The sequence below is a fragment of the Pristis pectinata genome, chromosome 27, assembly GCF_009764475.1.
Source record: "Pristis pectinata isolate sPriPec2 chromosome 27, sPriPec2.1.pri, whole genome shotgun sequence".
NCBI classification, from domain to species: domain Eukaryota; kingdom Metazoa; phylum Chordata; class Chondrichthyes; order Rhinopristiformes; family Pristidae; genus Pristis; species Pristis pectinata.
In genome coordinates this window covers 21071848-21086064 of record NC_067431.1, presented here as the reverse complement: position 1 = coordinate 21086064, position 14217 = coordinate 21071848, and the positions used below count along the sequence as shown (strand labels likewise).

The following is a 14217-nucleotide window of genomic DNA, read 5'->3' as shown; positions in this document are numbered from 1 at the left end:
AAGTTTCAGAGTGATGGTGTAGAAACTTTCAGCTCCTCGTGCATAGAAGGCTGTACTTACTGCAGTGCGCTTCCTCTGAGGTGAGGAATCACTGTGCTCACAGACTTTACACTCACCTTCTCATGAGAGGTTATACAGCAATGCAAGAGATTTTGTTTCCTTTAAACATCAGTTGCATGTGCGAGGGAGGTACACTTGTGCTTCTGTGCTTTCCTTTTGAATATTACCAAACCTTTCAAAGTTAAATTCTGTGATACAACAATCTCTCATTGGAAATATCTTAGAGAATATGTATTTCAAAATAATGTAGATGACAGCATCAGGATACAACACCAGTTTACCACAATCCACTATTTGTTTTATACAATGTTAGACTGATCAACAACTGAACACAACAGCTATAAAACCAGCTTGATATCTCTGACCACAATATTAACGACTCTCTATTGCAAAAGACCACAGGTTTTTTTTGCTAATGAGCTTCTATTGCACAAGTCTCACTCAAAAGACTGAAGATTCACTGCAGAGCTGGGATGGAAGGAGCTGCATTTTTAAAAAGTAATTAAATAATAAAAATGTGAGAGGCAGTAAAGATAACAAACATGTGCTGTACATCTGTACACAGTGAAATGTCAGATCAGCTGAAAGGCATGCACAATAAAATCTAATCAGACTGCAAGCCTGAATGGTGAGCAAATTTGACTGGCTGCCACGCGCAATGTTTGTTTATTAAATGAGCCTTTGTGTTTTGGTATAAATTACTAATTAGTAGAACCTTGAATGGCCTTGAAAGAAAAATAGGTTACATATTTGGAGAGTCTAAAGAATCACTGGACCAGATCCTCCTTAAATGGCAGGCGTCCTTATCAGCCATTACCAAATTGATAAATATCGTGGATCCCCCACTTCAATATTTCGAGTGCAATTATCCGTGTTAACGTCACAAGTCTCGACCACTTTCTTTCCAAATTCTGCTCAACAAGTAGCACTCAATAAATTCTGAAGGAAACCTGCAGGCTCAATTCTGACTTCTGAACACCACCTAGTGTGAAACCCACAACCTCCAAGAATTAGAACCACTATCAGATCAGCCAGTACTTGGAGGATGTAGGTAAACAGCAACCAATCACAAACACATTAGCCAGAGTTAGAAGGTCAACTCAGTTGTAACAAATGCTCGCTATTTCCTATCAACCTTTTGACACAAGCAAGTATTTATATTTGCGTACACATTAGTTTTCCAAATACACAAAAAGCTTTCCTGTCTTGCATTAGCCACAAAAATAACTTTTCCCACACAAAAAGGCATTTCAATGAGCTCCTGAATGAATGAAAAATTGCAAGGTGGGCGAAAGTTTCTGTGTCTTACATTAAATATTTATAGATGAATGTATTTATCTCTCTTTGTTACATGGAATGTAAAGTGTAAATACTTCCCCAGGATCCTCACAACCAGCCAAGACATGACTCTTTCTCAGAACCCACCGCTAATGCTAACAGTGTCAACTGTGGCAGAGTGATTCTCACTCTGAACTTTGTGGGTTAAAGTCCCATTCTACAGACTTCACCACATATTCTAGGCCAGTGGTTCCCAATCTGTGCCCTGGTCAGTACTCTGGCGTGGTCCAGATTTATTTTAATGGTTACTATACTTTTACATAGTTTGTTCACTTAAAATGCTCTTGGTTGACATTTGACAGTACAGAAAAAATACAGGTGTTATGCAATGTTAATTTGTATTGCACAACTGTCAAATAGCAGATAAATATTCTCTGTAAATAGTTGTTGAGAGTGGGCCATACAAGACATTAAGAGCTGCAAGTGTGGCCCACTAAAGCTAGGAGAATGAGAACCACTAATTGACACTGGCACTCCAATGAAGTACTGCAGGAGTGCTGCACTAATGGAGGTGCTGAATTTTGGAATGCAATGGTCTAGTGTCCAATTTCCAGTGGGCCCCATATATCCAACGGTGCAATTTCGACTGAAAGTCACAGGATTGAGATCTGCTGAACGCCAAGTTGGTCCATCTCACCCAAAGAGCAGCAAAAGTCTATGGGAAACTTGAATACACACTCCTGATTATAGCCCAAGTACACAGCTGACTGGATTTGGTTGTGATGAGAATTAACAGGCCATTCAGCCCAAGTGATCAGTGTTGATGGTCCACCCACTCTGCTTCATCTCACCCCAAACAATATGTCCATTGGTTAATTTCCCCTCATTTGCTCTCCAACTTTCCCTTAAAATGATATCGCCCTCAACTATTTGAAGTGGGTTTCACATTCTGGCTCTTCCTGGAGTATTTTTCTGAACTCCAGAGAATAAAAGATCAGCATTCACTTCAACACTAACTCGAGAATGAGGAGAGACAGAGTTAAGGGAGCATTAGTGGTATCCCATAAACCAAAGACCCTGGAGAAGTGCAAGGGAACAAAATATTGGAGCAGGACTGGGCTGAGTAAAGAGGAAGAAACAAACAAAACCACAATAAAAAGAGTGGAACATTTCTTTAAAAAGACTATTGTTTACCAAACTGGAATCTTGGCACTATAGCAAGTAAAAAGCTGGATAATTCGGGATAATGTTTATGCAAGATTCCTCGAGTTTTTAGTTGAATGAAGAAAGAAAACAACACTCCGCCTGAATGGTCTTGTGCCATATTTATAGGAAGTACATTCTGTACTATGACATTGTACCAAGAAAAGCAAGGCACTAGTACAGTGAGTACAGACACTGGGCACTGCATGCTGTGCTCCACTGTTTATTTACAGTATCTCTTATCAGATTCAAAACCTCGCTCAATGTGCCAATTTTCAAAGGCCAGGACTGCGTGTTCTCTCTCCAGAGAGTCAGCAGTGAATATCAGGCAAAATAAAAACACGAGACTGAATGCCAACATTCCTGAAAAAGTGCAGAGGTTGACTGTGCAATGTTTTCCCAAGGTGACCATTAGTCGGTGGCTTCATAGGTTAAAATACCAGATGCAAAATACCAAGAACAAACGCAACAGAAGAACATCCAGTTTTAAACACAGAGAGAATCTCTTTGCTCAGGAATTTCCCCAGAGTTCAAAGATTATGGCCCATTTTCACCCCCACAGTCTTCCATGATAATACACCTCTACAAAAAAAATGCTTGACAAATTTATTTTATATATACATAACATATCTTGCTTCCTCTCAGTCAGGATCCAAGTAAAGGCATGTTGTGTGTTTGGGACCTTCCCTCACCTCCAGTTTCCAACTGTCATCACTTCTCTCATCTTTAGTGACATCTCTGTGCTCAATGCTCCTTTGAACTTCCCTCCACTCCTTCCGAGCACTAAATACGCTTGTCATCATCTCCCCACATCCTTCCTCTGTTGAAATTCTTGCACTGACTTTCACTCAGAATTCATTCTTTTCCAGGATCCCAGCCTTTCCGTCTTCCTACAGCTCAGCGGCTTTTAAGGACCCTTGCTTAGAGTTGCCCATTCATAACGTACTCAACTTTAATTGACTAGTCTTTTGAATCTTGGTTAAGGTTCATCGATATGTCTTGGTCATTTCCTAATATTCCTCAAGAATAAAAACAATTTCCTCTCCGCAATTCTGTTGCTTTTACTGGGTTCCTGCTTCACAGTCATTAATTGTTCTCCAGTACATAGAACAGTACGGCCCAGGAACAGGCCCTTCAGCCCACGGTGTCTGTGCCAAACCCAATGCCGAATCGTCTGCCTGTACATAATCCATATCCCTCCATTCCTTGCATATTCATGTGACAATCCAACAGCTTCTTAAACACCACTATATCTGCTTCCACCACTACCCGTTGGGAGACTGTTCCAGGCACCCACCACTCTGGGTTAAAAAAAAACTTCCCCCTCACATCTCCTTTAAACTTTCCCCCTCTCACCTTAAATGCACGTCCTCTAGTATTTAACATTTCTACTCTAGGAAAAGGATTCTGACCATCTATCCGATCTACACCTCCCATAAGCTTACAAACTTCTATCAGATCTCCCCTCAGTCTCTGACGCTCCAAAGCAAACAACCCAAGTTTGTCCAGCCTCACTTTATAGCTCATACCCTCTAATCCAGGCAGATCCTGGTAAACCCCTTCTGCACCCTTGCCAAAGCCTCCATATCCTTCCTGAAATGGGACAACCAGAATGGCACACAATACTTCAAGTAGTCAGCCACCAAGTAGCAGGACCCTTGCCTCTCAATCTGAAGGTTCTGGGTTGCAATTCCACACCAAAGGGGTGCCCATTTAATCTAGGCTGACACCCGAGTGCAAGATTAAGGGAGTGCTGCACTGCGAGAGCTGTGAACCATTGGATGAAACATTAAACTGAGGCCCCATATGCCCTCTAGGATAGTTACAACTGTAAAATCATCCCCAAATAGGGGAGCTCTCTCTCATATCCTTGTTGTCCCTCAAAAAAAACTCAATAAATCAAATTCTCTGATCATTACTGTACTTCTCTAGGTAGCAGCTTGCTGTGTGCACATTGGCTGCTGCATCCCCCTGCTTCACAGTGACTGTATTTCTGAAGTATGAAATTTGCCATAATGTGCTTTGGGACATTGAAGATGTGAAGGTATCATAGAAATGCAAGCCTTGGTTTCTACAAGGGCCTATTCACAGTAAGACAAATGTTTTCACACTGCCCAGTTAAGAACCCCATGGGGATCAACATAGGCTACTTTCCGCAGAGATTGGACAGTAATCACCTGGCTTATCTTTCCTCCTTCATAGCCAGGGACAACGTGGCCATTTCTATTAGCTGGGATCATGTATCTTGGCACAATCCACCAACGGCACCTGGGACCTTCTTGGATTCCATGGCTCAATACTCTGCCAAATGAACTACTTTCAGACCACTGCCAATTTTTGAAATAACAATTTTACATTTATTTCTGCAGCTTTGCACAGGACTTCTTAACTTTTTTTGGTATATACCTAGCTTATCTGCAGTAGCCATTCTAACTAACAATCTGACCAAGAGGAAGAGATACAAAAGTATTGGTTTATTATTGTCACTCATACCGAGGTACGATGAAAAACTTGTCTTGCATACAGTTGGTACTGATCAATTCATTACACAGTGCATTGTGGTATTACAGGGTAAAAAACAATAACAGAATACAAAGTGTCAAGCTAAAGGGAAGTGCATTGCAGATGGACAATAAGGTGCAAGGTCATAACAGGTAGGTTGTGAGGCCAAGAGTCCATCTCATCGTATAAGGGAGCGATTCAATAGTCTTATCACTGTGGGATAGAAGCTGTCCTTGAGCCTGGTGGTATGTGCCCTCAGGATCCTGTATCTTCTACCTGATGGGAGAGGAGAGAAGAGAGAATGACCCGAGTGTGTGGGGTCTTTGATTATGCTGGCTGCTTCACCAAGGCAGCGAGAGGTATAGGTCCATGGAGGGGAAGCTGATTTCCCTGATGTGTTGGGCTGTGTCCACAACTCTCTGCAGTTTCTTGCGGTCCCAGGCAAAGCAGTTGCTATACCAAGCCGTGATGCACCCAGATAGGATGCTTCCTATGGTGCATCGATAAACGTTGGTGAGTATCAAAGGAGACATGCTAAATTTCTTTAGCCTCCTGAGAAAGTAGAGGCACTGGTGAGCTTTCTTGGCCATGGCGTCTACATGGTTGGACCAGGACATGCTATTGGTGATATCCACTCCAAGGAAATTGAAGCTCTCAACCCTCTGGACCTCAGCACCATTGATGTAGACAGATGCATGTAAAGTAAGTTTAGAGTACATTTGCAGTAGAGTGAGACAAGCTCCATTAGGCAATTTAGTCAGCACAGACAAGTTGGGCTGAAGGGCCTCTTTTCTGTGCTGTATAGCTCTATGACTCTTCCTCTCCCCACCAGCTCACCATGTTACAATAGCTCTTCTGATAGGGTGAAGTCCCAATTGATCCCAGCCATCCTATAATATAATTGATGTTGTAAATAAGAGGCACTGCCAAAAATTTAGATTCCAAGGCTGAGAATTCTATTGTGAATGATTTTGAGACAATCTGAATTTATATATAAACCTCGTACAAGGACATTAAAAATTAAAATGTGGATAATATTCTTTACCAGTCCATCCCACCGAAGGTTAAAAGAATTATTTTTCCTGAATAAAAGTGCTGTACATGTCCTTGTTTAGGGAGTGGAATAGTGGGATTTAGGATTATCTAAAGCATGTGCTCTGGATTTTACAGTATGATTGTAGGGCCTTCGCAAAATCCTTTCTCCATCGCAACCCCAGAAGAGTGCTGGATTTAAAGTAGTACTTAACTAATTCATCACCAGGAACAAATTTCTTTTGCAAATGTAATCCCAAGGAGTAATATTTTTAACCAGAAGAGATATGGAATAAACTATCTGGAAAGACTCTCATTGAGCAACTTAAATGGAAGATATTTAGAGGTCATTTTGGAAGAAACATGGTTTTCTCACATTTCACAATGACATGGGCCATTCAGTCCAGTGAACCTGTCCACCAGTCCCATTCCCCCACCTATTCCCCTCTAATCCATTCTCTCTTTCATATTGTCCAACAGGTTATTCTGCCCCCTTCCCCCTCCCCCAATTCTCTACCACTCACCTTCACTATGGGTAATTAACAGTAACCAATTAACCTACCAATCAGCACATCTTTGGGATATGGGAGGAAACCGGAGCACTTGGAGGAAATCACAGGGAAAAGGTACAAACTCCACACTGATGGCACCACAGGTCAGGATTGAACCTGTCTGGCCAAAACTATGAAGCACCGGCAGTACTGGCCAAGTCACTGTGCTGCCCATTTTAAGCCTTGGGAACATGTTCCAGTTCCTCAAAAAAAGAAAGTGTTCCTCATTCTCAGTCGGCTGGAAGTAAAATTGGGATCGGTTCTGCCAATCATCTCCTGGTACCCTCAACAGGAAGGCTTGCTCCAATCAGAGGAAGGAAGCCAGGTGGAGCCATTTTAAAACCTCCTGAAACATGAGAGAAGAAAATTCTCCGCAAATACAATGACCAGATCATCTCTAGTTTAGTGATTGTAGGAGAGGAATAAACAGCATCCTCGAGGTACTGGAGAGAATACACAAAGCTATTGCATAGCATCAGTAACCATAGACACCATAAAGCTCAATCTGGGCAACCACTATCCCCTTCATCACGTGGCTGTGGTGTACTGTCTGGTCTGGCTGAGTGTCGCTTTAACTTATTTAGACACAGCACGTCAAGGAAATACCACTGTTTTGCCGAGACAGCCAGATCTTAACTGAACAAGCATTCTGTGGACAATGATACAATCATTAACCATTTGACAGATTTTTTAAGTAGTAGCAACCCATTAACCATAAGATAGCAATTGTATTGAATAGTTGCATGGCAATTACCACAGCAACCATATGGCATTCACGTTAAGGCAAAAAGGAAGGAAAGAAGTAATTGCACCCAATGGCTAAAAAACAAAGCTCTTCCAAAATCAACAGACAATAGCTTGGCCTTGTAATGCTGTGAGGAGCAGACTCTTTCCCCTACATCCTGCTTCCCACTTCTCATTCATAGCCATACCATTTATTAAAAGAAACAAACTAGAAAGTGCTAGGAATACTCAACAGGTCAGGTAGCTTCTGTGGAGAAGGAAACTGAGTCAACATTTCAGGTCAATGATGCTTCATCAGAACTGTCCTCTTGAGTTCTGATGAAGGGTCATTGACTGTTTCTCTCTACATTTTCTTTTGTTTCTGACTTTTAGCAACCACCTTTTTGCCTCAATTACTTTTTAAATAAAATCTTGCATTTCTCTGGCACTATTTACCACCTCAGGATGGGACATTAAGGAGAACACATTGCTCTTCTTCACAATGACACTGTGGGAGGTCAGTCCAACCAAAGGTGGGAATTTGGTTCATCAACTCATCCAGGAAACGGTACTGCGAACAATATAGCACTCCTCCACTCCTCCTCCTTCATAGATCATGTGGTCAAAGACTTCAGTCCTAAAAACCTTGACTACTACTCACTGGACCAAGTCCAATTCCTCAAAATAACACATTCTTTGGACACTTCCACCGAGAGAAAATATTTCTTAAATGAAAACATATGAAGTTTATTCTGAATGAGTCATATATACAAGGAATGTTCCATCTTTCTCCAGTGAATGCTAACTACCAGGTGTGTTGGGGGAGAGGGGTTGCAGAAGATCCCATGACGTTGTTATTTTGAAGAGGAGCATAGGATTTCTTATTTACTGGACCTTACTGACAACTAATTAGTCACCACTTGTCCTGATTTATAGCTCAAAATTATTCAATACACTTTGTGCAAATTGCATTTACGTAGCACCCATCAGGACATGGCAAAGTAGAAATGTTAAATTTCAGTTCCATAACTAATATGCAGCTGCATCAATAAACAGTGGATCATAAGGCAGATCCAGTTCAATTCTAATCTCTGGTATCGTCTGTATGGGGCTTGTCTGTTCTCCCTGTGGCTGCACAGTTTTCCCCAGATGCTACAGTTTCCTCCTACATCTCAAAGATATGCCGGCCAGTTGGTTAACTGACCACTGTACTTTACCCCGAGTACATGAGTAGTAATAGAATCAGTGAGGAGTTGATAGACGTGAGAAAGGATTAGTTGGAGGGAAACAGGTGGGGGAATGGGATTGTTCTGCGAGCCTGCACGCTCAATGAAATGAATGCCAAGTTATCTGTCATGAGAAAGTATGAATATTCAAAAATATAACTGTGACAAAGCGTCACAAACAAAACTCCACAACCTCTACCATTTTCAAATGCAGTAATATTGCTTGCAGGGTGATTACCACCTCCAGTTTTAATGCCAAAGCAATGCCCACATAATATAGAGAACTGTGCAAACAGCTTCCTACTGGAAATGATCTAATTCATGAGGTAATTTTAGTTGATCTCATTTCTGTGATCTATCCAGTATTAAAGTCACTTTGGTAAACATTTCTCAAAACAAAAGAGGACAGAGCATGCCTCATTAACTTCAGAGCAAACAGATTTTGCAATGTTCTGAAAAACAGCTCAGCCAGCAACTCTTATTATCCTGGATTACAGCCCAATAAACCCCTTCATCAACTGGCCAGAAGGCACAAGCAGAACAACAAGAGATTCTTTCTATATCTTTCCCTAAAAGTATAAAATATTCCACCACCACTTCTGTCCGTCTATCTCTCCTTGTCCTCATCCACCCTTTTGTTCTCCCTCCCTTTCTCTGTCATTTGTTTTATTTCCAATTTTTCCAAGTTCTGATAGAAGGTCAGTGAACTGAAATGTTTCTCTCTCCACAGATGCTGCCCAATTTACTGAACACTTGCAGCATTTCTCATTTTATTTTACATTTCCAATATCTGCTGGACCTCCCTGGATGAAAGGTGGAAGCCATTGCGAAAGGAAACCACAAAGGCTGATAAGGCCAGAAGGTGGAATGTACAAGTTATGAGCTAATTTGAAACTGAGCAGACTACCACCCAATTAACTCTGGGAGGACCAATTTAGGGAAGTAAGTTACATAACTGAGATGGTGTGAAAGAAAAATTGAAGAGTAGGAATCTTCATATTTACTTCAATTTCGACACAGTAAGGCTTGTATTCCATTGCAGCAATTGCACACAGAGTTAAATGGTCTGTCCAACTAATGGGGCCACATCAACTCCATCTCTACAAACCAACACGATCCTTGGTAGCTCAATAAGTCCGTGCCGGATCATTCCGCATATTGTCCACCAGACGACCTTCTGGAAGTCGGAGATAAAGGTTTATTCTTTGAAATAATCTGTAACAAATTAAGTTTAAGTACATAGGAATCCCTCTGAAAGTGATGGGCTTTGTGACCTGCATATTTGAGTCAGATATTCCAACACTTCCAAGATAAAAACTTCAAACAAAACCTATAGAAACAATTTAGGTCCAGCCCTGATCTCAAAATTGTTCCACCTCTGGTTGCACTGCATTTAGGTACCACAATGCAAAATCCTTTCCCAGCCCTTCCTACCACTCCTCCCTTGACTCTGCTGTTTCTCTTTTCCTTTAAGTCCTTATTAGAGCAATATAAAGGGTTATGGTCTCTATGTTATAAGATACAAAGGCACTAGGAAATAGCAAAAATACATCTCCTAGACTGACAGAAGAACAGGTTGCATTCATCAGGGAAAAAAAGTCAGTCAGAGGTCCTTCTCTTCTGCTAAGAAACCAAAACCTTCCATAATTTTCTCTGTGCAAAAGAAACATTTCCATTTGCAGGAGGTACCAGGTCCAGGGAGGAATAAATGTAAGATTGCCACTAACAAATGCAATAGGAATTCAGGAGACACATTTCCACCCAGAAAGTGGCTCGAATGTGGGGATGATTATTACAAGGAGTAGTTGAAGTCACCAGCATTCCATGTTCCAAGGGAGGCAAGATAAGTACATGATGGAGAAGGGAGCAGAAATACTTGGTGGGATGAGGTAAGGAAAGATGAGATTCAATCTGCAGCACAGTCACTGCAATGGACCTGTTGGAAGAAATGGTTTTGCTTCATCCCTGAACCTTTCATGTCAAAGATACTCCTAGAAACCAGCTCTTTCACTGAGCTTTAGATCACTGTCCCAATATTCCCTTCTGTTCTGTCAATGTGTTTTGGCCTTAATGAGGCTCTTTGGAACATTTGCCTGCTTTAAAGGTGCAATTTAAATAAATACAAAAGTTGTCACCACCCACGGGCTGCCTTGGATGGTGTGTTTTACAGAAAAGGTGAATTGGGGAATATTGCCTTGTCCTGTCCAATTCAAACTTAAAAACTTTGTTAGAAAAGAAACTGCAGTAATTAGGAGAATGCACGGTTGCTGTCCCCAATCAGGCTACTGTACACACGCGTGCCTCCTGATCCCATACAGAGCCAGTTTGCATCACAAAATCTTGCGTGCAGCATCCTTGAATGTATGATCACCCACAGTCTTCCTGTAATTTTCCAATAAACAAAAATTACCCAGGCCCACGCAAAATTTATCTTAGTCTTTATATGGATACAGTCGATGTATATTCACTTCAGTCTGATTATAAACATATTTTGACATCAGCAATAAATTACACCAGCTCACAACTGATCACATTGAGCCAATCTCACTGCCCTTTCTCCCTGGATTCCGGGCTTGTGTCAAGGCCACACTGAAGCAATTAGGAAAAAATTAAGTTGTCTCCACTTCTTCCTTCTACAAAGATGAAGCTTTGTGAAATGATCTTGCAGCATCCGCACACTTGTTCCAAGCAATTACACGTTCACTGCACTAAACTGCTCATAATTGAGCAGGGCTTGCTACACTCCAATAGAAGGGTTGGTGCAAATAATGAAAACACACACATGCAGTAGTTAAAGCCAAGTCCCACAATTGGAGCACAGCAGAGGTGGCTTCATTATGGAGCTATCTGGGCTCTGCCTAACTGGACGTAGAGTGGTGGTTAAATCACTGGGCTAACACAGAATTCAGGATCATTGATCCCACTATGACCCATGCAGGGATTAAATAAAATTTCAAACTTAGAAAAGGTAAGGTAGGAGAATAGGCAATAACTTGGTAAATGGTTTAAATTGCTGATTATGGGCAGGAAGCACAGAAGAACAGAGCAGAGCATTGTTTAAATGGAGGAAAACTGCAGTAGCTCAACAGGATTTGGGGGCCCTTGTGTATGAAACTCAGAAAGCTAGCACACGTGCAGCAAGTAGTAGGGAATGTTGCCCTCAATTCAGGAGGATGAAAGTAGAAAGTATTGGAGTCCTTACAACAATTGATCAACGCACTAGTGAGAGCACATTCAGAAGTACTGAACAGTTTTGGTCCCCCTGTTCAAACAAAATAATAGTTCATTATAGGCATTTCAGGGAAGGTTTACTTGAATGATCCCGGGTATGAGGGGTTTGACCTACAAGGAAATAATAAACAGGTTGGAATCTCCTCAATGGATTTTTAGAAAAATGAGAGGTCAATCTTATTGAAATAAGGTTCTTAAGGGGTTAGACAGGGTAAATGCTTAGATAATATTTCCTCCCATGGGAGTGTCCGGGACCACAGGGCATTGTCTCAGAATAAGGAGGCACCTATTAAAGAAATGGGAGAAAAAAGTACTTTTCCTCAGAGGGTTGAGTGACTGAGGAACTCTGCTCCCACAGCTCTCTGTGACAAGAAGTCCTTGCATATTTTTAAGGCCAAGACAGACTTTCAAACAGTAAGGGTTATCACTGATAATGGGGAAAATGCAAGAAAATGGGCTTGTGCTACTTCAGATTTGCTAAAATCTGAATGAATGACACAGCAGGCTCAAGAATGAATGGTCTACTCTTGTTCCTACTCCTTAACATACTAGATTGTTGTAAAAAACCCATCTGGTCACTTAACACCCTTCAGAGAAGGAAATCTATTGTCCTTCATTGATCTGGCCAAAAGCTGACTCTAGACCCACTAGGACACTATGATTTGTTCCTACACAGGGCTATTACGTATTTTATGTTCTCCTGAGAGGGCAACAGGCCCTCAGTTTAAAATCTTATCCTCCTGCAATGTGGCACTCCTCCAGTACGTCACTGGAGTGCCAGCCTCTGGCTCAGTTGTCAAGACTGGGATTTGAACCCATATCTTCTGACAGAGGCAAGAGGGCCACCCGCTGAATGACAGGCACAGGAGTGGGCCTTCAGTATCTCATCTGCTGCAGTTTCACCTGTCAAGCTCACGCTATCTTTCATATTAGTGAAAGACTTATTGACCAACTTAGTGACTTCAATAAAATTCATAGTTGAACTGAAGAAACCTGAGACAGCCAAAGTAAAAAAAATACTGTGGCAAGCCAGTGGGATGGAAGATATCAAATTACTACTAACGTGCAGAAATACACCTTCCCTCAGTTAAGAAGAGAGGAGAACCTGTGCCGGTTTCAATTCCCGCTGCTGACTGTAAGGAGGGACTGACTGTATGTTCTCCCCATGTCTGCATGGGTTTCCTCTGGGTGCTCCAGTTTCCTCCCACATTCCAAATATGTACAGGTTAGGAGCTGTGGGCATGTTATGTTGGCGCCGGCAGCGAGGCGACACTTGCGGGCTGCCCCCAGCACATTCTCAGTAACAAAAAAGGACACATTCTCAGTAACAAATGTGACTAATAAATATCTAATATACATCTTATATCTTCCAATTTACAGAATGTAGCACAATTATTGTTTACACCTTAGGGGAGAAAAGTTTTACATTTAACAAGAATAAACTGCATGGGTATACATCAAAGTCCATTCAGTCTGACTGGTCCATGTCAGGAAGTACTCAGCATGTCAGGCAGCATCTATGGAAAGGGATCCAGAGTTAATGTTTCAGGTCAAAGACTCAACACGTAGCAGGTCAGGCAGCGTCCGTGGAAAGCCCTGAAACATTAATTCAGTTCCTTTCCACAGATGCTGCCTGACCTGCTGAGTGTTCTTGCATTTTTCAGACCTTATTTCAGATTTCCACATCTGCACTTCTACTTTTTAATTTTCAGACCACATTAATGTTATTGGAATATTTAGACCTCCTCCTCTTCCCTTCCCCAATGCTCTTCTAACTGATCAGCAGGCATGTCTTCCTTGTGTGTTTATCAAGCTTCAGGTAGCAGTTTGTGATTCTACCTGTTGTCAATGCCAGTTCCACATTCTCACCACTAAAGAATCCACAATAATGGTGTCTGGAGACAAGACACTCTCTCTGGATAAATTCACCACTTGATTTCCTGATGACCATCTTCTACTAATGACCTGGAGACACAAGAGATTTTGCAGATGCTGGAATCTGGAGCAACACACACAATGCTGGAGGAACTCAGCAGGTCAGGCAGCATCTATGGAGGGAAATAAGCAGTCGACATTTTGGGTCAAGACCCTTCATCAGGACTGGTGATGATTGGTGAGAGCCTTCGTGATTCCTGATGAAGGGTCTCGACCCGAAACGTCGACTGTTTATTTCCCTCCATAGACGCTGCCTGACCTGCTGAGTTCCTCCAGCATTTTGTGCGCGTTTCTACCCATGATCTTTAGTTTTGCTCATGCCCTATGATGGCAACACTATGTCTGTGCTACCAAAGCTTTCCACAGCCTTAAACTTAGAGAGAAGAAGCAAATTCACCAAATACAGAATCTTGCCAAAAGAAAAGACTATTTTTGAAGAAGCTCACAAATGGTACAAGAAATGCTCAAGTAAACCT

The 14217-nt window shown here is 41.7% G+C and overlaps 1 protein-coding gene across 11 annotated transcripts in view; it reads right to left on the bottom strand.

Moving 5' to 3' along the window:
• zbtb16a (zinc finger and BTB domain containing 16a) overlaps positions 1-14217 on the bottom strand; it is a 204967-nt gene that overhangs the window by 79973 nt on the left and 110777 nt on the right. Inside the window, exon 4 of one of the 11 annotated variants that reach the window (XM_052039761.1) lies at positions 5032-5319. The exons of the other annotated variants lie outside the window; for them this stretch is intronic. Coding sequence (XP_051895721.1) covers positions 5222-5319 — 98 coding nt within the window. The 3' untranslated portion in view covers positions 5032-5221. Of the gene's footprint in view, positions 1-5031; positions 5320-14217 lie in introns of those variants that run through there. 11 annotated transcript variants of the gene reach the window in all.